Raw genomic sequence first — 25811 nt, 5'->3', positions numbered from 1 at the left:
GCAAGATCCCTCTAATTTCATAGTCATAAATCCAGGGCTAGGGAGTACCCATTCTAGCCACATCTGAGCCAAGCGTGGAGTTACTATCCTTTATAAGCCGATAACATTGAAAAGGCAAATAACAAACAACAACGCAAACACTTGTTTGCCATAATAATGAGGCGTCAAAAAAAAGCAAAATCAAATAAACACGGAAAAAAAGTTGCTCCTAAATACCTTTGGGGGGAAAATACTTTTGAATTTGAGCTCTGCACCAGGGAAATCCATTTGCAATTTGCTAAATTGGGACGCGGCGAAATAAGCATCGAGGGCAATGACGCCCTAAAGAGGCGAAAGCTTTGTGCACAGTGGGTGCCTCGCAAGTTCATAATCTAACAATAACAACGCATTGCTAATTCCGAAGAGTGTTTGTATGCTCTTTAATCGTAATAAAACCGAATATTTGATTGAAACATCGCTCCATAATTTCACACTGGAATTCATCGAAAGTCATTCTAGTGGACTGCACAGGATGAACCGGTTGTCAAGGGTGGAAAGACGAACTATTTGTTCTTTTTTTTTAAGCCCACTTTACTTTACTTTGGAATGCTCCTTGTATAATAAATCAATAATGTATTTAACCTTTTCAGCCCCAAAGGACTTTTTAAGCGATGTCAAACATATATAGAAGTTGCTTATAAGCAACTTCGGGGCTGAAAGGGTTAAGGTATTTAATTGGTTAATGGTTAATGCTGTATTACTTAAAATCGCTTCAAATAATTTGTCGTAAAAAGTGAAAGACAATAAAGTTATTGTGCGATATCCATAAGAGATAGACATATATAATATAATACCATCGCGTAGTTATCTGTAGACCTTTTCAATGTGTACAATTCGAAGTACATTATTTTGATAAATCTCGTTCAATATAAGTGGGAAAAATATGATTAATTGCGACATCATATTGGAAACCTCAACAGTATTTCTCCAGTATTTAATGGATTTTATTATAAATATACCGCATCAAAAACCGTACAGGGACAGATAAATTGATTTTCTTTTATGCTATACCTATCTCGCTTAGGTCCTAACGGAAGCCTTCACCGTTGATTTTGCAATTACATTTGAAAAATGTTGAACAAACCATTACGCTATAGGCATCAGGTATGCGACGTGTACCTCTGCTCTCCTACTGCACGGTACAGTTGCTAAGTTGTAGGTAAGGCAGAGTGTTAATTGACATTTTGTATCTACAGAGAACGTCTATCATAGAGAAGGTTCACGGCGCGGAGATCGTAAAAATATTTTTGGCTAACTCGGTCGAGATGGTCCAGTTTCACCACTGCCAGCTTAGCAGGAGAAATTTTAACATTTTCGCTTGAACAGAGCTGAGCGTGAAATAAAAATTATGCTCAAAACTATATATTGCTCTAACAAACGTACGAGTATGTTCGCTCTTTTGCTTATATTTGTATACGTTTATGTATGTATATTAGAGTGGGTCAATTTGTATGGAGCAAAAAAAATGCACCAAGCGGTTATCAAAATCGTAAACTACGATGAATTCTAAGAAAATTTGCCCAAGAAACCATGGCTCTAAAATCAAAACGGAGCCTCCGGTTTTTAACGAGAAACTTTTCATTTGTTTTTTTTTTTTTCAATAAATGAAATGGAAAATAGTAACAACTACTGGGGCCGAAAACATCAAGCAGTGACCGTAGAGCTGCTGCTACACCTTCTCATCAGCGTTCTTTTTGTGATGCATATCAAATTGATCTTAAGATCTCCATATACTTGCAATTTTGAGAAAGTGCTCTACACAAATTTAAAACATTCAAAAATGTTATTGAATCTTTTAAGAAAACTAACAAAAGTGGTTATGTCTGGATTTGATCGAAAGGAAATTCCAAGAGCTTTAGAAGCTGTATAGATAATGGTCTAATTTTGATGTTTAGGTTAACGTTAAAAAAGTTTTTTATGAAATTGGCATCAATACACAAGATATGTAAAAGCTCATAGGTTTTATAATTTTAAGAAATAAAACGTTGTGACCCTTAAAGATAAAGTATATGTTTCCTCTCAATTAAATGTAACAAGCAAACAAACCAGTGCAATGGTCTGTCTAACAGCACTTCAAACCGTCGTCATATGCCGTTTTCCGTGCCAGTATTGCTGACTTCACCGTCGCAGCAAATACCAACCAGATCGAAAAGAGCTAAGTTCTTTTTAACAAAGAAGTCATATAGCAGCTTTTTTTTTGTTTTTGGAATGATTTGATTTTTTTTTTACTAAATGAAACAGTATACGTAACAACTACTAGAGTCGAAAACATAAAATACTGTTATATGGGAGGTGGCCGTAGTTTTTGCCCAATTTTAATCATTTTCATAATCTCACCTAACTAGGTACAATCTAAAATGTGTACCAAATTTAGTCGAAATCGATAAAGAAGTTCCAGAGATTTACATATCGCTCATTTGCTGCAAGACCGGCATAAGTCAAAAAAATCGATTCGCCAGAAAACGCGTTTAAAGTTTTCAACTTACTACAACCTTACACGGTGACTCCAACCTTACACCTCTTCTCAAGCGGAGCATATAAGAGGTATTCATATGAATTTTTCACTCAACATGAAGTATGATATAACGAACAATTCTGCAGCATTAACTCCAAAATCACGTTTTTTGAATTATGCCGGTCTTGCAGCAAATGAGCGATATGCACTCAAAAGTGGGCGGTGACATGCCAAAATTTTCATATTGTCGAATTTCTGGCTGCAATACAACACCGAATACCAAACTCAAGATGTTTCCCTTCAACAGTTATTAAAATTTCCGATCTTTAGTGTTTTCAAAAATTACCGTTATATGGTAGGTGGGTGTGGTTATTATCCGATTTCGATCATTTTCCAGATATCTCTTAAGTAGGCATTGTGTAATATGTATACCAAATTTGAACGTAATCGGTGGGGTGGTTCCAGAGATATGCATATGAACTCATAAGTGGGCAGTGCCACGCCCCCTATACAAAATTTCTGTACTGTCGAATTTTCTGCTTAAATACAACATCACATACCAAATTTGAGCAAATTAGCTTCGATAGCTACAAAACAAGCAAACAATCGACAGTGGAATAGGAATTGGATTTTTTTTTTTACAAAATACAATATACGAAATTTTCTCGCTAAAAACCGGAGGCTCGATTTTCATTTTAGACCCATGGTTTCTTGGGCAAATTTTCTTAGAATTCATCGTAGTTTACGATTTTGATAACCGCTTTGTCAAGAAAAAAATTGACCCACTCTAATGTATATGCAAACATTCGTATTCGTATGAATTCACTTGAATACATTTGTTAATGCGAAAATAAAGCCTATTTTTTAATTATTTTTTGAATACATCAAATCATACTTATATGTACATATGTATACTTCATAACATACATATGTATGTATGTATAAAACAAACAATCATAATATTATTAAAAAAATTAAATATATTACAATGGTGATAAATGTACATTAATCGGACATTTTATGATTCAAAACTTATATGCACATGTATCATGACCATAAGTGTTTATGAGTTATGATATCCACTTCACCATCACACAAAATATTAATATAAACATACATGTATGTATGTTTACATACATACATACATGTACACTTAAACATACTTACGTCATTAGTACATAAATTAAAATAAGCTAAGTTCTTTTATTGTTTTCCACTTAATTGTGCATAAGAGGCATCGAACTCTTTAATTTTATTCATTTGTTTATAAAATAGTCAAAATTGCATTGATAATTATTTGTAACCAAAATTCTAAAGAATTTTAAGTGCATTTCCGCTTTGCTTCAAGTATGTCTTTACGATCGACATTCTTAAGAGGCGTTGCACTTATTGATTTTGCTGATAAGAATTCTTTGGAATTTTAATTGTATTTCGCTTTCTGTCTTTACTAGCAATTTTGTATTTAAGATTAAGAATTTTTGTAAACTAAGTTAGTCATATTCTTTGACTCAACAAAGCAAGAGTCATATTCATTGATTCACACAAGCGAGTCATATTCATTGATTCAACAAAGCGAGTCATATTCTTTGGCCCAATAAAGTAAATATAAATATTTAAATAAATGTTTTAATTGGCGACGAGGATGGGATACGCGGAAAAGTTTCTTTGAAGAATCAAGGACTTTTCTTTATTTTAATAATTAACGCGTACCAAATAAATTTTTACTAAAATCCTTAAAGAATTAAGGTAGTGAAATATACTATCCTTAAAAAATTAAGGTAGTGAACAAACCAACAATTAAAAAAAATAAAAACATCGAAGAATCCTGTATAAAAAGACAACATTTACGAAGAATCCTATATAAAGTGAGTTCCTACAAGAAGAAGACAACATTTACGAAGAATCCTATATAAAGTGAGTTCCTACAAGAAGAAGACAACATTTACGAAGAATCCTATATAAAGTGAGTTCCTACAAGAAGAAGACAACATTTACGAAGAATCCTATATAAAGTGAGCTCCTACAAAAAGAAGACAACATTTACGAAGAATCCTATATAAAGTGAGTTCCTACAAGAAGGCAACATTTACGAAGAATCCTATATAAAGTGAGTTCCTACAAGAAGAAGACAACATTTACGAAGAATCCTATATAAAGTGAGTTCCTACAAGAAGAAGACAACATTTACGAAGAATCCTGTGTAAAGTAAGTTATTTGCATATATATTATAAGTATACGTTTTACAAAGTTATTGTTACAAAAAAAAAAATCATTTGAATAACAAACAAAAAAAAAAAAAGAGAGAGAACCATTAAGATTACTAAGCAAAATTGCAAACTGAAATTCAAAGTGTTACATATATAAATTCATTATATTTTTTAATCATGACCCAAGCACCTTCTATTATCCTTGACCCTATCAAATACCTCAAAACATTACCTGAATTTAACGGACAACGACATGACCTTTACAACTTTACTACTCTGATAGATAGAATACACCCCTTACTAACGCAATATGACCAAATGTCCCAACTTCTCTTCTCTGATATAATAAAAAGTAGGTTACAAGGTAGAGCTAGGGAAATAATAGAAATAAATTTTCATGTACAGTCGTGGGCGGACATTAAGAATGTCCTTATAAATAATTTTGGAGAAAAATTGAGCGTAGAAGAACTTTATGATAATATGAGAGCAGTAGTATTCAGAACAAACACGACAGAATTTTATAACGAAATAAAAGATAAGCTACGGAGATTAAATAATAAAACCAATCTAATAATGGGAGAAAATACTGGCACATCCGAAATAGCCAGAAATAATATGAAATCAGCACTTAACATTTTTAAAGGAAAAATTCCCGAACCAATGAAAACTATTTTGACTTGTAGAAATCCAGACACGCTGGAGGAAGCAATGGAAATTCTTTTCCAAGCAGGCTACGCATATAATGGCAACAAGACCAAACAAATCGAAGAAGAGCCACGAAATAGAAATTTTAATAAACAAAACTACAAAAATGATAACAGAATTAATTCTAATTCACAAAGACCAAATTCAAATTTTCAAAACAGACATAATTTTAATTCTAATAATTATAATAGACAAAATACCCAATATAAACCTAATTATAATTCGCAAGAAAATTATTCTAGACAAAATTTTCAATATAGGCCTAACAATAACTCAAACCAACAAAGAAACTCTTATAGTTCTTATAATACACCCAATGTAAGTCACCAGCAAAATAATCAACCAGAACCTATGGACGTAAATATTTTCCAAAAACAACCAACATACGAAAATTTTCAATTTCCAGCCTCACGGGAAAATTACCACATATAACAATAAAATCTAAATTAGGTTACTTAAAATTTTTAATTGATACAGGAGCTTCACATTCAATTATTAATCCAGGCATATGCCACCCAAAATGGAATATACCAACGAATGAAATAACTATTAAAACTCTACAACATATAATCAAAATAAATAAAAAGGTTCGTATCCCTCTTTTTGAAGAACTAGGTAGTAAGGACGTATCAATTGAATTTTTTATTTGTAACTTCCATGATTTTTACGATGGATTGATAGGAAATAATATTTTAAAGCCATTAGGAGCAATAATAAATTTAAACGACGACGTAATCATTATAGGTGAAAATAAAATACCTTTAATATATGGAGATCAACAAGTGGAACATCATTTTGGAAAACCAGGAATATATCAAGTTGAATTACCAGTAGAGTGCAAAGAAGGATTAGTGTATAAAAACCAAGAATTTTCAAACGATAAAAGTCTAGAAATATTAGAAGGCATATATGAAGCAGATAACTTTAAAATTAACGCTACAATAAATTTTAGTGGAGACACCCCACAAATAATAAAATTTTCACCTCTAAAATTTTTGCATATATAATGTAGGAGAGGAAACCCAACAACTTCCAATTTCGGAACAAATAAGAGTTGAACACCTCAATTCCGAAGAAAAAGAAAAGATATTACAGTTAATAAACAAATTTAAAAAACATTTTATTCAGAAAATAGCAATTTAACTTTTACCAATGCAATAAAGCATGAAATAAGGACTGTGAATAACATTCCAATTAATACAAAAACTTATCGATACCCACACATTCATAAGGAAGAGGTGGGTAGACAAATTAAAGAAATGTTGAATGCCGGGATAATCAGACCCAGCCATTCACCATATTCAGCTCCAGTATGGATTGTACCGAAAAAACTGGACGCAAGCAAAAAGAAAAAGTGGAGACTGGTGGTTGACTATCGTAAGCTAAACGAAGTCACCATTGATGATAAATATCCCATTCCCAACATCGACGAAATTTTGGAGAAATTGGGAAGGTGTCAATATTTTACGACCCTTGATCTTGCTAAAGGCTTCCATCAGATTGAAATAAATGAAAAAGATATTCCAAAAACCGCATTTAGCGTAGAAGGCGGCCACTACGAGTTCCTTCGTATGCCGTTCGGACTAAAAACAGCACCAGCCACTTTTCAAAGGCTGATGAATAATGTCCTAGGTGATTTTATTAATAAAATTTGTCTCGTATACCTCGATGACATAATAATATTTTCAACCTCACTTCAAGAACATTTGGAATCTATAACAAAAGTATTTAATCGTTTGAAAGAAGTAAATTTAAAAATCCAGTTAGATAAAAGCGAATTTTTGAAAAGAGAAACTAGTTTTTTAGGACATATAGTAACTGAATCAGGAATAAAACCAAACCCAGATAAAATTTTATGCGTACAAAAATTTCCATTACCAACAACCCAAAAACAAATTAAACAATTCTTAGGTCTCGCAGGATATTATCGCAAATTTATTAAAGACTACTCGAAAATTGCACGACCAATCACAAAGTATTTAAAGAAAGACGCTAAAATCGATGTTAAGGATCCTGATTATAAAGAAAGTTTTGATACTCTAAAAAAATTATTAACTAATTCTCCTGTCTTGGCGTATCCAGACTTCAATAAAAAGTTTGTTTTGCAAACGGATGCAAGCAACTTCGCAGTGGGAGCAGTGTTGTCCCAAGATGGACATCCTATTTGTTTTGCTAGTAGAACACTTAATGATCATGAGCAAAACTATAGTACTATAGAAAAAGAATTACTAGCAATTGTATGGGCTACTCAACAATTGAGACCATATTTGTTCGGCAGGCGATTTCTGATAGAAACGGATCATAGACCCTTAACGTGGCTATTTTCTATTAAAGAACCGAATTCTAAACTGGTCCGATGGAGACTTCGTCTACAAGAATATGATTATGAAATAAAATATAAAAAAGGAGTTTTAAATGGTAATGCAGATGCATTATCAAGAGTTGAAATAAATATTAATGAAGAAACCCAAAATACTGAAATGGATGAAACAGTCGAGGTGACTCAGAATGAAAATACCATTTTAGAAACTAATTACCCAATAAATTTCTATCGACGGCAAATAATTCTTAATAAAACTGTATCGGGATCACTAAAAATAAAAAACGAAAATATTTTTAAAAATAAAAGAAAAACAATAACTGCAAAAATATTCGACGAACAAACACTTATCACCATAATAAAAAACCATTTTAATCCTAATAAGACTAATGCCATATTAATTACAGATGAATCTTTATTTAATATTTTCAATGAAACAGTCAAGAAATATTTTAACGAAAATAGGCAATTCAAAATCATTAGATGTAAAAAGCTACTAGAAGATATCGCAGATGAAAATCAGTTAACAGAAAAAATTGAAAAAGAACACAAACGAAATAATCACAGAGGAATAAATGAAAACTTTGCAGAATTGAAAACAATAATCTATCACCCCCAACTAAGAATACGAATAACCCAATATATAAATAACTGCGATATTTGTAACAAGGAAAAATATGACAGGCGTCCAATCAAACAAGAATATAAAATAACTGAAACTCCTGAGAAACCTGGAGAAATTATTCACGTAGATGTTTTTTATAGTTTACAGAAAACACTATTTTTAACGTTTATCGACAAATTCTCGAAATTTGCACAGGCAATTAAAATAAAAAATAGATCTTGGATAGAATTTAAATTAGCCCTAACGCAGTATTTGTCAACAGTAGGAAATATAAAGAAATTGGTTGTAGATAATGAACTAGGTTTTAAAGCTCTACCTCTATTAGAATTTCTTAGAGAACAAGAAATTGAGATACATTACACGTCAAATAATAATCATACATCTAACTCAGATGTAGAGAGGTTACACAACACTATAAATGAACATATTAGAATTCTAAAACATGATCCTAATAAAGATACAGAAAATACAGAAGAAAAAATATATAAAATAATTATGTTTTATAACAATACAATCCATTCAAGTACAGGAAAGAAACCAATTAATTTTAGAAATGGAAATATAGACCCAAGCGAATATCAAATAATTAGAGAACTAATACTAAAGAATAAAGAAAAAGCTATTAATAAACTCAACAAAACGAAAATGTAGAAATTCAGACAGGCCCTGTTTATTTAAAGGATGAAAGAGGAGGTAAAAACCATTCTAAATTTCGAAAAATAACCGTCACTGGATTAGATAATGAACACGTTATAACAGATCGAAGACATAAATATTACAAATCACACATTAAAAGAAATAAAAAATTTCAAAATTTAAATAACGTAATACCTCAAAACTCCTAATATACCACCTTTTCAGATGATTTTTCTTATATTACTTTACGCATCAGTGCTACTCGACACAGGAGCACAATACTTAGAAGTTGAAGACTTGACAGACAACCACGGTTATATACCAATTAAACTGAAGGATACGGAAATTATTGAAAACTACCTAAGAGTAATACATATTATTAACACTACTCAATACTTTGAAACAGTAAATATTTTACAAGACAATATACATAGACTTTCGGACACATATACAAATGTTACTCCTCTATTAGGAAGCGTTAACAAAAGCATGGACATATGTAGGACAAAAATTAAAAACTTAATTCCTAATTTTAGACAGAAACGAGGACTAATAAACGCAATAGGGAAAGGACTTAAATTTGTAGTAGGGACAATGGATAGTGATGACGAAAAAGAAATTATGGACAAAATTCAAACTCTAGAAAAAAGTAAGACTGAAACAATGACCGCCCTAAACGAAATGAATTATCTGGGGAGTTCCATAGAGAACAAAATATTAAATATCACAAACCATATTAACAAACAACAGAAAACTATTCAAAAATATATAAATAAGTTTAAAACCGAAATCCAAAACAAAATTCTCAATTTAGAAGACGAAACAAATTTTCTCGAAAACATTTTTCAGATTAATAATGATATCAACTTGTTGATAGACCACGTAAATGAAATAGGACACGTCATTTTTAATTCAAAACTAGGAATAATTCCATCAGACATATTGACAACTGAAGAATTCAATTTTATTAACAAAACAGAATCTTACCTACACACAAAAGTATCCGTTACATATAAAGAAAAGTTAGTAGTTTTGACATTGAGCATCCCAAAATTTTTAAATGAAACATTCGCTGAAGTTGTATTTGAACCACTACCAAACATCCAAAATAAAACTGTAGTTTTAAACGAAAATACTGTTTTAATATATAAAAATGAAATATATGAACCGAACGTTTTAGAATATAAGAAATTAACAAAAATAAATGATAACTGCTTAACAAACATTGTAAAAAATTTAGAACCTAATTGTAATATGACTACAATGAAAAACCAAGAAGAAAAAGAAATTTATCCAGGCTTACTTATATTTAAAAATTACCATGATAAAATTATTACCAATTGTAAAAAACCACGAATATTTGAAAATTTAAAAACATTTTTGATAAAATATGAAAATTGCTTTGTAGAAACTAATTTAAAAATCTATGAAAACTATAAAATAAATGTAAAAGAAATGTTTATCCTAAACAAACTAGCATTAAGAGTTAAAGAAAATAATATATCACTCCCGAATTTAAATCTTAACGAAATAGATTTTAACGAAACAATAAAGGCTGTAAAACATAATCTTTCTAGAAATACTATAATAAACACTGGGAGTAATATAGGAATTCTAATTACTTTTATCTGTACTATTATTATAATCTGTATAAAAAACAATAACAGAACTTATGTAATCTCTTCGTCGGAGCCTCAGGCTAACGGTGGGGGAGTTATGATATCCACTTCACCATCACACAAAATATTAATATAAACATACATGTATGTCTGTTTACATGCATACATACATACATGTACACTTAAACATACTTACGTCATTAACACATAAGTTATGATATCCACTTCACCATCACACAAAATATTAATATAAACCAGTGTTGTCCAACGTGACTGTGTGCACGTTATGTTTGTGTTGGTTATTCTAGCGTCAACTGATCGCAAAATTCTGCTTTGATTGCCTACGAAGTTGAATACAGTAGCACATCGTGCTTTCACAGACACTTGTCGCGACATGTTGGTGTGAGGTGTCTGGCACTGTCCGTGCGCTATTGTGCGCATAGGCCGTGGACAACGCTGATATAAACATACATGCATGTCTGTTTACATACATACATACATGTACACTTAAACATACTTACGTCATTAGTACATAAATTAAAATAAGCTAAGTTCTTTTATTGTTTTCCACTTAATTGTGCATAAGAGGCATCGAACTCTTTAATTTTATTCATTTGTTTATAAAATAGTCAAAATTGCATTGATAATTATTTGTAACCAAAATTCTAAAGAATTTTAAGTGCATTTCCGCTTTGCTTCAAGTATGTCTTTACGATCGACATTCTTAAGAGGCGTTGCACTTATTGATTTTGCTAATAAGAATTCTTTGGAATTTTAATTGTATTTCGCTTTCTGTCTTTACTAGCAATTTTGTATTTAAGATTAAGAATTTTTGTAAACTAAGTTAGTCATATTCTTTGACTCAACAAAGCAAGAGTCATATTCATTGATTCCCACAAGCGAGTCATATTCATTGATTCAACAAAGCGAGTCATATTCTTTGGCCCAATAAAGTAAATATAAATATTTAAATAAATGTTTTAATTTTTATGTTCGCTTTCGCAAATTCAAATCATATTATCACTTATCAATAATATAACACGTGCCCGCTGCTCATATGTACATATAGGGTGATTTTTTAAGAGCTTGATAACTTTTTTTGCATAAAATTTGCAAAATCTCATCGGTTCTTTATTTGAAACGTTAGATTGGTTCATGACATTTACTTTTTGAAGATAATTTCATTTAAATGTTGACCGCGGCTGCGTCTTAGGTGGTCCATTCGGAAAGTCCAATTTTGGGCAACTTTTTCGAGCATTTCGGCCGGAATAGCCCGAATTTCTTCGGAAATGTTGTCTTCCAAAGCTGGAATAGTTGCTGGCTTATTTCTGTAGACTTTAGACTTGACGTAGCCCCACAAAAAATAGTCTAAAGGCGTTAAATCGCATGATCTTGGTGGCCAACTTACGGGTCCATTTCTTGAGATGAATTGTTGTCCGAAGTTTTCCCTCAAAATGGCCATAGAATCGCGAGCTGTGTGGCATGTAGCGCCATCTTGTTGAAACCACATGTCAACCAAGTTCAGTTCTTCCATTTTTGGCAACAAAAAGTTTGTTAGCATCGAACGATAGCGATCGCCATTCACCGTAACGTTGCGTCCAACAGCATCTTTGAAAAAATACGGTCCAATGATTCCACCAGCGTACAAACCACACCAAACAGTGCATTTTTCGGGATGCATGGGCAGTTCTTGAACGGCTTCTGGTTGCTCTTCACCCCAAATGCGGCAATTTTGCTTATTTACGTAGCCATTCAACCAGAAATGAGCCTCATCGCTGAACAAAACACGCGCGCGAAACACATTTCGAACCGAACACTGATTTTGGTAATAAAATTCAATGATTTGCAAGCGTTGCTCGTTAGTAAGTCTATTCATGATGAAATGTCAAAGCATACTGAGCATCTTTCTCTTTGACACCATGTCTGAAATCCCACGTGATCTGTCAAATACTAATGCATGAAAATCCTAACCTCAAAAAAATCACCCGTTACATATGTACATAAATATGTGCGTATGACATTCCCACACAAATAATCTATACACAACATAAATACTTGCGTTCACATGTAGAAATGTCACCAGCAAAAATTACAAATATTGCTTAACAAAAACAACAATCGTTTGAAATAGTAGCATCAGCAGCGTCACAAGCCAATATGGCAGCCAAATAGTCGATGCCCAAATTTGTAGAAAAATACACAACAACAATATTTTCATTCATGAACGCAAGCGCCCTTTCAACACGCAAACTTGCTTCATTCATAAAAACAAAACACGGAAATTTCGCATGAAGCATTGAGTGTACATATTTACATATGTACATATGTGGCATGTAGACAATTTTGCAAACATTATGTGTATGCTGAAATTGATGTGCTGAACACAAAGAGAGCGACAATCTTCAAGCGACATCTGTCAAATATTAAAATACACACGGTCTTATGGACAGAGTTATGTAGCCGTGCAGCTGTCAAAATAACTGTTTTCAGCGGATTTTTGGAAACAAAATTCTTACAGTCTAGATCATCGAAAAGATCATTCATTTTTTTAATAAATAGCTGCGTAGGCTGTGCACATTTTCATAAATATTCGTCGGAGCCGAATAGACTTTGGCTATATGCCATTTCAATGCCAGCAGCAACCGAATTGCTCAGAACTTGAGTTGCACGTTTCACGGACATTTTTTCAAACACGCTGGGATAAACGTGGGCCTCTGTAAGTTTTGGGCATATTTTAAAATGCGTATTGCTCTGAACGATAGAGTAAAGTTTTTGTATAACTTTGAAACTGGTTATTCCATTTGAGGTTGAATGTATTACGGACGGACGATCATCCTAGCGAATGCTATAGCGTCAGAGCGTGAAGATACATCCGCAACTATTGCACGTTTTTCTAGGTCTTCATATTTTTGGAACGAAGTTCCTTACGGCAGGCTTGCAGAAGATAGGATTTTGCTGCGGGAGCTAACTGAAAAAAAGTGATAGTAAAAACCGTAAGAAATAACCCGTAAGATCGCTAGTTATAGCCTACTTTTAGGTCTTGCAAAATAATTAGGCATGCAAATCTGTAACATTATTGTGTATGCAAATTAGTTTTGAGTGAAGTGCGGAACACATAGAGCGCGACAGACTGCAAACTACATCTGTCAAATATTAATATACAGACGTTCTTATGGACACTGTTATTTTGACAGCTGCACGACAACACGACTGCAGGCCGACAGTTGTCGTTCCCGCTAATTTGATACGCTGAACACAATGGTTGCGACAGACGACAAACGACAAACGACATCTGTCAAATATTAAAATACCCACGTTCTTATGGACACTGTTATTTTGACAGCTGCACGACTACACGACGGTAGGCCGACAGTTGTCGTTCTCGCTAACTTCAATATTTTCGTATATTTGCTAACGACAGTAGGACGACAGTAGAGTTGATAGTAGAGTGGAAGATAGAAAGAGGAGGTAGAGTGGTGATGCCACTAATATGTAAAATGTAAAATTATTCACAGCTCTAACAAACTTGACGTTATTTTACAAATAAAAGCATAAAATAGCTCTATTATATCCTTTGTAATAACAATTGATAATTTAAAACAAAAATATATACCTATTTACTTATTTTTTGCATAAAAAAAATTTCACTTTGAACAAAATATTAAAATTTCATTGAAGTGAAAGGTATTAGTATGGCCACAACGATATTGTGTACATGCAAAATGGACAGCTGTGTTGTCTTGTGTACATGCCGGCCATTGTTATGTTGCTGCCTTCTTACGAATGTTCATGTATTATCATGTGGTATTTTTTTTTGCAAATTGTATCGGTTCTACATTATCCGAAGGAACTTCGTTCCTGCCCGGTGTCCCACGACATCGCATTTCTTGTTTTTCTAAATCTTTAATCACCCCTTCTAACTCTTCGATCTTTTTATTTAATCTAAGCGCATTACTTTGGTAATACCGTGCCGATCGAGCAAATCGTTCGCGACTGTCTAAAGCAGAGCCTACGTTGTTATTTTGTGGCCCTAATCTTAGACTACTTTCCTCTAATATGGAATATTGTTCAAACTCATTCAATGTTATGTCGTCCTCTTCTACTCCTACAGCTATTTTAGGACGTTCAGAAGTCACAGTGACGGGTGGGCACACCCAATTAGAGTCAGCACTAGATGAGCTACGACTTAGTGCAGGCTCTAATCGTAAACATGAAAAGCCCCAGGCAAAAGTTTGTGTTTAGCGACAAACTGCGACTCAAAATGATTTCGGCAAATAAAGAGGGTATCGGAAGGCGACACAACTAAGTTGCAAGCCTTTGCCCAACTCTGCCGAACATCTTCTTTTTTTGGGAACTCGAAAATAGTTGCCCCTCTGGAAGCACAACTGCGAATGCAGCACCTTCTCCGTGGCAGTGGACCCGTCCACAAATGTGGAGGTGCTTCTTCGTATCCTAATTACACACAGAAAAAGTTTTGTTAAGTTTTCGTTATAAAACGGTAAATTTTGGTTATTATATCTGTCAGCGATTTCCATTTATGTATATTTGATGATGCATTGGTTTGTATTTTTGGTGACAAAATAAAATATGAGTTTGAGTGCTTAATAACCAAAATATATAACAACTTTATATATAATATTATTATATAATATTACTAATACATGTATATAATATTACTTATTTGCTTAATAAATTTGAAAAAGAAAATATCCATATGCATGAATAGAGGAATTTTTGCGAAAAAGAGGAATTTCAGCCAATTGCCTTATCATCACATGGCAGCGCTCCATTTCGTCGTAATTTTTGGTAAACAAATGAGGTTCAAACAAGTGTAAAATGTGATTTTTTAAATAAAGATTTTTTAGGTAAAAAACCTGCTAAAAGTGCAAAATGTAGATTTATTTAAAAGATTATAGTGCAATTTAATTAATTTGAAGTGAAAATGTGAAAAAAGTGTGTTTAATGTGGTGAAATAGCTCCTTGAAATGATCCAATTTTGCGAATATTTGAAGTTTAAGGCCGAATATCTCCTAAACTAAGCGTTTGCGGACCCTATAACCATATGTTTTTTAATCAAGAGGATTTCCTCTTTCCAACGGTACCTTCAAATCGCGGCGCCAAAGAAATCGGAATTGTGCCCTTATTATTACAAAAAATATTTTGGCAGATTTTATTGTTAGTAATGTGTAAATATTTGGTTGATAATATTGACACATCCTAATACTGCCCACTACACCTAGAAACATTCAAACGTACTCTGCACAATGCGAAACACACACACTTCACTTGACTTCGCTCTGCCCGCGCATCGCTCATAGCATACTTATTTTAAATATTTGCATACTTATGTATGTATTAATCTGTGTACTTTTTGTGCATTTTACACATTAAAGACACTGCCGTTATTGTTTACACTTTCATACATATGTATAATACATGCACAAAGTACTCACCAAGATTAAGGGTGGGCACAGCTCCTGCCTTAAATTTTTTCACACCCACTGCACTTCGTTCGAAGTGCTTAATGCAAACAAATGCATTGCGGGTGGGTAAATCCTGCGTTGGTGGGATCCGTAAATTTTCCACCCACTTCTGCAACTCCTCCTGCTTCCTAGGGAATAAAAAGAATCTCACGAGAGATTCTGATGTGCACTCCCGAACGCGACACTTTCTTAAATTTCTGTTACTCTTTTTTTGAAAAAATCGTATAAAATCGAATTGGCGATCTTTCCGCGACGAAATTCATTTAGAACTAAAATTCCGTTGACGATTTCTTCTTCAACTTTCATTTTTGGCGCAATTTCCCCAGTAAAAGATATATTATTATATATTATATATATATACTATATGTATATTAGATTAGATTAGATAATCTAACTATATAGTATACGAAAACTTTTCCAATCAAAAAGCAGAATAACCTCTTTATCTTTCATTTTGGCGCAATTTCCCCCGTGAAACATTCATATACATATATGTTAGCTTTAGAAAAAGTCATACATATGTAGCATACAGGAACTTCTCCGCCTACCAGAAATCACCTGCATATAAATACACATGTATTGGTTCTCTTTTATTTACATTAACATGTTATTTCTCATAGACTCTAAAAACCTCAATCGCTGTTAAAGTGGTGAAACACGCTCATAATTTGTATGTGGTGAAACTGGACCATCTCGACCGAGTTATTTTTACGATCTCCGCGCCGTGAACCTTCTCTATGATAGACGTTCTCTGGGACAAATCAACGCTGTTATAATAATTGTCCATATACAAATGATGACCACGATTGAGGTATGGAGCCATAAGTTTTAAAACTACAGCTTTTGTTTTGGATCCTGTGATCCCTTCACCAATATCTTTTCCAGCATATATTTTTACATTTAAAATATACCCATCCTTTGTGGTAAGTTCGTAAAACTTTATACCATACCGAGCTCGCTTTCCCTTGTTGTATTGTCTAAAGGATAACCTTCCTCTGAAAAGCATAAGCGATTCATCTAAAAACAAGGCTGTATCTGGTTCATACGCCTTTTTAAAGTTTTTCAAAACCAAATCGAGCATCGGCATTATTTTTTCCAGTTTTGTATCTTGATATTTTTGTTGATAAGGCATATGGCAGCTGAAGCATCTTAAAATTTGCTGAAAACGTCTTCCAGATATTACAGCACCAAATATTGGTTGATAATATAAGATATCCTTCGAAAACATTTTCCTTATCGACGGTTTTCGGTTTTGGCCTTGTAATAGGCACATGCCTAAAAATTGAAGCATTTCATATTTTGTTATTGCAGTAAATTGCATCTTAGACCGCTTTCGCGTTGAAGGGTAGGGTCATTATCTTCCAAGTGAATCCCATAAGCATTGGTGGAAGAAAGTAATAACTCCATGACGTCATTATCAAACAATTTTTCAAATATCATTAGCGGGGATGCTTCGCTATCAAATTCGTCCTGAACTCCCCAAGTAGCAGCAAAGGGGAAAAGTGGTATTGGTTTTGTTGTTTCACGCCAAATATCGTCACACTCCACTTCGCAAATATCGGTATCATCCTCGTAGATGGAATCTTCCTGATATGTTGTGTTATTTTCACTTTCATCGTCATCACTGGAACTAAACTTCTCCTCGTCTAATCAATATTCGTCTTCTGAATCACCAAATATTTCGTCCACCAAATTTTGCAATATTTTATTAGCCATATTTTATTACAAAATACCATGTACAACTTAGGCAAAAATTTTATTTATTTTAGTTTTGCAAGAAAAAGTAAACTTTCGCATTTGTCACACTCAGAGAATCAATTAATTGAATTTCCTATGCACTTTTGTCGGGATTTTCCGCATTTCGTTTTATTGAAACTTCCCCTCAACAAACAACAAATGACTGGCACGTTAACTTTGAATGGGGATTCCCCAAATTAAATTTGTTTGAATTGCGGTTGGCCTGTCAAGGATGGTAGTTCACGACTTTACCAACACTAAAAATGTGCAGTGATAAGAATGAACCATTTTTGACGGTTGAAAAGTCCTATTCAAATATCGCGGGAATTCCCGCAATTGTTTTATTGAAGAAAACATGAATGACGGGAATTCCCGCAATTTACGCGAATGTGTTAATACTGATATTGGCTTGGGCAACAACCAGCAGAGTTAAACGCATCTAGAGTTGTATTGTAGTTTCAACTCGATTTCCATTTTATTAAAAAGTATTGTAGTAAAATGAGATTTTTTTCTTTGTATGGTAAATTGATCTATTTTAGCGCTCTAATGGAGCAAAGGTCGGTTAACATATCAATTAACTTGTTTTTCACCAATTCTCATAATGTGCTAAATTAATTTGGCTGGGAGAAAAGGCTGCAATGGTTCCTATATTTGTTTTTGATGACCCAATGTTTTATATCAATCATGCAAAATGTATTATTTTAGCTGCAAAATGTTTAAATATTTATATTGGCGATATTAACTTCAAGATTCAAAAATCATTGCACGACAAAGAGATACTGTTCAAATTAATCGACATTGTTACCGATCCTGGGAAATTAGTAAACTTTTCGGTTGAATTTAAAAAAATTTTTTTTTTGCTTTTAAAAATTGGCTCACCTATATTTTGCTTCGGAATTTAAATGCACAGCTATGAAATGGTATAATATTAGTCCCAAAAACAATTATGGGCAATTGCTTTGAAGACATAATTTTAAATGGGAGTTTTGAAGTTGCTTTCCGCCACTAATCCTAATGATCGCTGCGGACTCACCCATTCAGACGGCGGCAATTTCCAATTCGCTTAGCATTTGCCATTATCGTACTATTAATAAGTCAAAACATCTAACAATGTCGAGGGTTAGATCTTGAAATTCACTCTTTTCATTTGGCCAACCATATGTGGCGTGTTCTCGCGTTGAGAAAGCGTCAAGTTTATTCACTTATACTCTTCAAGAATTGACTAAAAGTATAGGTTATCATAACATTTAACATAAAGTTAAACAAACAATATTGATTACATCGAATTGTTTTTAGAAAAATGTATTGTATTTCAACAGAAACAAAAATTTTATTATTTTATTATTTATTTTTCATTTAATACTTTACTTAATATCCGAATAGTTTGAAATATCATAGTTATATAAATATATAATTCTTTCAAAATATGCTAAGCAAAGTAAAAAATAAATGCAATCAGCGTCTCCCTTTCTCTGCCCCAAATATACCCATTAAGAAGATTTCTGTCTTTTTACCTGTATTTAAATCGTTCAAGTTGGTCAAAATATGTACTATTTTAATAAAATGGATAACTTTTCTTAAAATACGTGTGGTTTTCCCTGAATTATAATGAAGTTAGTCTAGACCTTGATCTAAACGCCATGTCTCTAGTATAATGCATTCCGATCCTTTGGTTGACGTTATGTATAGTAAATTTAGCCTCTTTGGTTGAGTTGACTATAAGGTTTTGAAGGCGTTTATTGTTACAAGTTGAGAGTATAAATTGTTCGGTTACTTACTCTTTTCTTACTTGTTTAATATACAGTTTTGACAACACCTAAAATATAACTCCAGCTTTCATACTTAAAAATTATATCATTCCAATTTTTCTATGTACAATACATACATGAAATTTACTCAATATTTTAGGATTAATGTCTACCGTGGAATATACGCCACTTACAGAGTTAGATTATGGAACTTTACTTTGTACCGCCGCAAACAGTATAGGACGTCAAGTATCTCCCTGCATGTTTCACATTATCCCTGCAGGTAAGTAAATTGAATCAAAAAAACTATCAGGCATTGATAATTAATTCCAAATCTCCTTCTTGAGCATAGCAAGCAAAGTTTTAGGAAATAAAATTTTGTTTTTCATCGGAAAGTTTTAGCAGAGAATGTACATATATATATTTTGCGAATTTTTATAAATACATGTAGAATTGTTCACATTCTAATTAAATTATGCTATCTTCAAAACATGTTTGTAATTAATGTGCGAATATAATTTATTTATTAAATATTTCCTATGTTTGAGAATATAATATAATTTCATATCTGAATATGTTTGTAAATATGTTTTTTTTTACAAGGAGGTAGCATCGAAAGCCTGGACCCCATGTCAGTGTGGAACATTGATCCGAACTAGACGTCCTACCGTCATGTACCGTTCCACCCGGTACCACCGCCAAGTATTATGTCTGGAGGATGGTTGAGTGACACTCATGCGTACGTTATGGTCAAAATGCATTCAGTTGCAAGTTGCATTTACTTGACCCCACCTCTGTTGGTCTGATAACCCCCCTCGTACGTTGTTCGCCAACCCTTCCCGTCACGTCAATGTTTGTGTTCTTGAGTCGTGGTTGTCCATTCCATTTAACAGCTCTCTTCTCCGCCGCTGTTCACTGGCACGTTGGGATTTCATAACCCTGGCTGCAACTTCGCAAGCAGCTTTCTAATTCTCTACCGATTCGACCATTTGGCTTACCAAGTTATCGAGAGTTGGGTCTACACCGAACGCATTTTTTAAGTGTTGCCTCTCATGATCGGCTTTTCTCCATATCTGGACGCCGAACAGCGCAACTGACTTTAGTACACCAGCTAATAGTCGTCTTCTATTTTGCTTTGGCCCACGGGTATTGAGCATTAACCGGGTGAAGGCTCTGCACACTTTTGTAGTTTTTTCGCATGTGTACGCTAAGTGCTTCTTAAAGGACATCATTGCATCAAGGATAATTCCCAAGTATTTAACTGCCGGTTGTGTCGTGATGCTTACACCCTTTGTATTTAACGTGGCAACTTCGCGGACTTTTTTTTGTTCTGTTGGCAATATCGTCTGCGAACCCAATAATATGAACGTTTTCGGGTACTTTCAGTCGCAGTACTCCATTGTACATTACGTTTCATAGTAGCGGCACAAGTAGAGATCCTTGGGGTACTCCACCAGCGACTTTATATTTTTTAGGGCCATCGCATGTGTTGTAGCACAAAGTTCTTTCCTCGAAATAGCTTACTATTATGTTGTAAAGGTAAAGAGGCACGGAGAAGTATTTTAGTGCACTCAATATACTGTGCCAGGATGCCGAGTTAAGGGCATTCTTTACATCCAGGGTCACAACCATATAGTACTGCGGCCTTCCTGGATGCACGCTGTTTTTAGCGCTATATTCGGAATTCCATCTGGTCCCAGGGCTTAAGATGGGTTTAACCGTTTGCATGCTTCTCGGACTTCTTCATTCGACACAGCCGGAATGACCTGGGTTTGTGATACTCTCACGATCTGCTGATGGAGGGGGAGGTTGGCATTTGCCCGCCAGTGCGCAGTTTTCCTATTACCGTTTTATAACCGAGTCCCCAAGCGTTGTTTTCAACATCGTCGCACAGTTTAACGAAACATTCCTGTTTGCTTTTTTTAATTGATTGTTTTAGTGATTTTCTTTTGTCCTTAATGTGTTTTTGCATAGTGGTATATTCAGGTGTACCACGTGAACTTTGGTATAAGCGCCGTGCTTGCTGGCATTCTTTCCGTAGTCTGGCGATTGTCTCGTACCACCTATACACTGGGGGGTGGCCTTTGAGTCGAGATAACTTGGATATTCAAGCGTCGCATGCACTCTAAATATGGTGTATACATACATATGTATAAGAGAAACTATCATAATACCCTAAAAAACTTAATATATTACAATGTAAGTACATAAATTACATTAAATTTTCATACGCATCTACATATTAGCACATAGTTACATACATATGTATGTAAGTACAATTCAAATTCAAATCGCGATATTATCATTTATCAGTAAGTGTGCACGCACTGCTTCCCAGCTAGAACAGTGAGGGTTACGTTACTTAGTGACATGCCGGTAACGCGTGCCAGTTTAATTGTCACTTTTTCCTATCACGTTCCTAAGGGCGAATCAAAAAGCTCCCAGAACTTTTGTATACATGTGATCTTTTATCACCTTCTCACTCACATATTTTCTGCTGTAATAAAACTATATCCTTCTTTCTCACACTTTCATTAAATTTGGGACAAATCGACAAAACTGCTTTCAGGAAAGCGTGACGGTGCTTTCTACAATAGCCTAGTGGGTAAGCCACTCGCTTACCATTCCCTCAGTCTAGAGTTCGAAACGCGAAATATTTTTTTTAATTAAAATGTTTATATTAATTTCATTAATAGTTTTTACATTATAATTTTTTGAGTTTAAGAAACTAAAAATAATCTATAATATTATATTTTTCTAATTATATTAGATTACTTTAAATTCATTTTTATAAATATTTTTAAGAAAAATTTAATTACATGGTAAGATATAGATTTTTAAAATAAACATTCATATTAAGGCTATTATAGTTACACTATTAAAATTCATTTTTGTTTATACATTCTTAAATCCTACTACATTTTTTTTAAATTATTATCTTTTTGGATTCGTTCGATTCCTCCACAGCTTTTCGCTTCCTGTATTTCTTTTGTTTGTACCTATGGTGGCTCATCTCGATGGACTTCCGAATTTGTTTTTCGAAATTCGCCAGTCCACAAGTAACGAAAGAATCTAATAAATTATAATGAAGAGACAAATTAAAACACATCCTCTTAACTAAATATGTATATATTAAATTTACCATATAATATGTTAGATGCCAGTAGAAATTTCGATAGGGGTTGTTTCCCTCCTCTACCGTCCCAGTTACACAAAAACAAAAATTCGTCAATGTATATATGTCTCTGTAAATATTTAGCAAAAGTTTAAATAGTATTTATTGAAAAAAATGTATACATTACTAACCGTTGCAGTAGCAAATTCCTCGCATTTCAGTTTCTCGTCCATTTCCAATGCTGCAGCTATCGTTGTTATTGGTAGCGTGGAGGCAACTTCGGTTTGCATACTATCTATTTCTTCACCAGTCAGTCGGCATACTGAATGGTGAATTTTTCTAATTAAAACCTTACATTCGCGCACAGTTTTTTGTTGGGCCATTTCTTCGCTTTTATGAATTATCTGAAAAGAGATATGTATGTATGCAGTTAGAAGATACAATAACAAAACAATACGTTCTCTATATTGATGAATACTTATAGAACAATATAAACTTACATTTTCTTTCATATAGCTGTCCATCTTTTTCTCCATATTGGATACTCTTGTCGTCAATACTTCTAATTGTGCAGAAATAGTTTTTAACATATTAAAAACTTCTGAAAAAAGTTATAAACATAATAAAGAACAATACATTTTAGAAACGTATTGGATTACCATTTCCATCCACAGCCAAATTGTTTTCATTTCGTTTTGCCTCCGAGTTGTAGCAACCAGAAATATCAAATTTTTTGCGCTTCAATGTCAGTTGTTCTACATTAACAAATGTGTACAGATAAAGTGAAAACTAAAACGACAAATTTACATGTACATACCTTTTACAGGAGTCGAAGACGTTGTTGGGAATTCTTCAAAATCAATTGCATCAAACAGCGCTGGTGAATCCATCGGTTCGTAAAATAAAAAATTGGCAGTATCAAAATTCTTTTAAATAATTCATATCATGAAATAAAATACATTCGGAAAATACCACAATTACTTTAAATAGTACTAATTTGAAAATTCATGGAATAGATGATGTAAAATTGGTATAAGAAGAAACTTTCTCTCATGTGGAATAGAAAAATATTTATAAACTATATCATCTTTTTCGATTTTAAACAATTGTTGATCTAATTTATTTGCCAACAAAATACCTAAACCAGTTAACGATTCCAATTTTTTTTGAAAGTAGCTTTCAACACCCAAGAAACAATGCGCCGATACTATAGCACTACCAGACTCGCCTGTCATGCCTATTACTTTTATGGGGCCTAATTTTTTAATAAAACAATAAGAGTCTTTTTCTTTTTTATAATCTATATTAAATGAATTAATTTTAGAAATTTTATTGCAACTAAATCTGCACTATTTCTTTCTTCAAGCCTTAAATGTAATTGCTGCAGGATTTTATTGGGCTTATTTATAAGTTTTTTTAAAACTTGCATGTGATTTTCAAACTTATAAGCGGAAAAGTTATCTAGAGGCCCATATAGCTTAGTACAGGGATGGGCACATTTTTAGCCCGCAAAGTTAGCAAAGTGCGCACGGGGGCTAGATGAGGGGAATATCAGTTTACGGAGAGAAGGGCATATCAAATTGCGAAAAGTTGCGAAAAAAATCAATTACATTCCTCCGTAACTTAATGTTCATCGCAGAGTGCAGAGATAAAGAGATGTTTAACTCCTCTCTCACTGGAAGTGAGAGAACAATTGCTAAACGTCAAAACCTACTGAACTTTGACAGCTAATCGAGTTCAGTAGGTTTTGACGTTTATCAATTGGAAACGAGCGATGGCCAGATTGAAATCTTACCAAAAATATATGTAAACGGAGGGATTTGTTGTTAAACGATGCAACCACTTATAAAAATGAAAAACAATGAAAATTAAATAAATTTGTGAAATTTAAAGGTATTTGATGAAAGGTTTTGTAATTTGAGGCATCATAGTATTGTTTTCAATGGACAATGATTAAAAACATTTAATGATTGAGAGCTAACAGGATTAAATTCTTTTATTGGGTATTGAAAGGTCAAAATTCAGTACTTGTAATATACATTAAAAAGATTTAAATAGTTTCTCCATATAATAAATAACCACTACATAGTAATTTTTATTCGTACCAAATGTTGGGTGTTTTAATTTAAAATGCCCAAAAATTCTTATTTTGTTCGATCTGGCCATAATGGAAAATGTTATAAAAAACGCTTATTTTGAGGCGCTCTCACACTGGAATAAGTTTAACAACCCTTTATCCCTGGCAGAGTGGTTGCGGCAATACTGACATTGTACACAAATTAAAGAGTGGAAGTTTACTTCATATCGGAATTGTACAGTTGTGTGAACAAAAAGAGGTAAACATAATTTGCACGTTTTAGAGGTTCGCATTAATATCTGTTTTAATTTACCTTTGGATGCTGGAAATTCTAATCACTGTTAGGAAAAAATATATATATGTTATACTTGTATCTAAAAACAATTTTATTTAATAAGAAAACAGCATATTTTAAAACTTCACAACACCTTATGGTTGTTCCTATTTTGTTCACACCACTGTACATGTGATAGATCAGTCAATGGTGGTGATGCCAGTTGTAAAAATTCATTTTAGTTACAATTGGGGAAACTTTTATCAAGTTGTAGTTGTAGTTGTTACGTACATATGCATATCTGCATATATGTTTAAAAAAAGATACTTATGACCATTATATATATTGTTACAAAAAGTAGTATTAAGTTATATTTGTATTGCTATATGCATCCCTGATTATGAACAATAGCTGTAGGTATATGGAATAGCATTTGTAGACATCTGGCGCCACACTGTCTGCTCGTCTAGTTAAACAATTGCCGCGACTGTCTGCTTGCGTCTGGCGCCGTATAGCCGTATGTTCTGGTAATTTCCAGACGCGATATTCTAGAAGGACACGTCGGCATCAGCGAGAAATGCGTGGCTATAGCCGTATGTTCTGGTAATTTCCAGACGCGATATTCTAGAAGGACACGTCGGCATCAGCGAGACGTGCGTGGCTATATAAGCCGTGGCAGCGCCAACTTAATCAATCAGTGCTAAGAGTAAACTGCTATAGTGTAGACGAGTTGTGAAATAAAGAGTTGTTGAATTAAATTAAACAGTGTTG

General features: G+C 33.4%; 3 protein-coding genes across 14 annotated transcripts in view; 2 read left to right on the top strand and 1 right to left on the bottom strand.

The window, feature by feature from the left end:
* LOC125776627 (uncharacterized) overlaps positions 1-25811 on the top strand; it is a 518523-nt gene that overhangs the window by 178021 nt on the left and 314691 nt on the right. The window lies entirely within an intron of this gene.
* Positions 1-25811, top strand: part of LOC115066219 (hemicentin-2-like) — a 469188-nt gene that overhangs the window by 266087 nt on the left and 177290 nt on the right. For 8 of the 9 annotated variants that reach the window (XR_007421871.1, XR_007421874.1, XR_007421873.1 and 5 more), the window contains exon 11: positions 19735-19857. The exons of the other annotated variant lie outside the window; for it this stretch is intronic. Coding sequence is in view for 4 of the 8 variants with exons in the window: in XM_049449924.1 (XP_049305881.1) it covers positions 19735-19857 (123 nt within the window). In the remaining 4 variants the exon portion in view is untranslated. The remainder of the gene's footprint in view (positions 1-19734; positions 19858-25811) is intronic. 9 annotated transcript variants of the gene reach the window in all.
* On the bottom strand, positions 22417-24821 carry LOC125776697 (uncharacterized). 4 transcript variants are annotated; one of them, XM_049450233.1, is made up of 6 exons: positions 23507-24821; positions 23349-23444; positions 23190-23290; positions 22881-23093; positions 22717-22819; positions 22417-22646 (listed from the first exon to the last, which is right to left on the bottom strand). In XM_049450233.1, exons 1-6 carry the CDS (start codon positions 23577-23579, stop codon positions 22501-22503), a joined length of 732 nt encoding a protein of 243 aa, XP_049306190.1. In that variant the 5' UTR covers positions 23580-24821; the 3' UTR covers positions 22417-22500. The 4 variants fall into 4 exon arrangements, with proteins under 4 accessions (XP_049306190.1, XP_049306191.1, XP_049306188.1 ...); XM_049450234.1 differs by having other exon boundaries at positions 23190-23287; XM_049450231.1 differs by having other exon boundaries at positions 22881-23290.

This window comes from Bactrocera dorsalis, chromosome 2 (genome assembly GCF_023373825.1).
Source record: "Bactrocera dorsalis isolate Fly_Bdor chromosome 2, ASM2337382v1, whole genome shotgun sequence".
In the NCBI taxonomy this organism is placed as follows: domain Eukaryota; kingdom Metazoa; phylum Arthropoda; class Insecta; order Diptera; family Tephritidae; genus Bactrocera; species Bactrocera dorsalis.
This window is presented reverse-complemented; position numbering and strand designations above follow the sequence as displayed.

Bases quoted from the DNA above. Each gene is read 5' to 3' on its own strand.
- LOC125776697 (XM_049450231.1), bottom strand. From the start codon at position 23,579: ATGGATTCACCAGCGCTGTTTGATGCAATTGATTTTGAAGAATTCCCA. The intron at 23,291-23,348 runs GTAATCCAATAC...AACTTTTTTCAG, and splicing joins TTTGGCTGTGGATGGAAATG to AAGTTTTTAATATGTTAAAA. The intron at 22,820-22,880 runs GTTAGTAATGTA...AAATATTTACAG, and splicing joins AGGAATTTGCTACTGCAACG to AGACATATATACATTGACGA.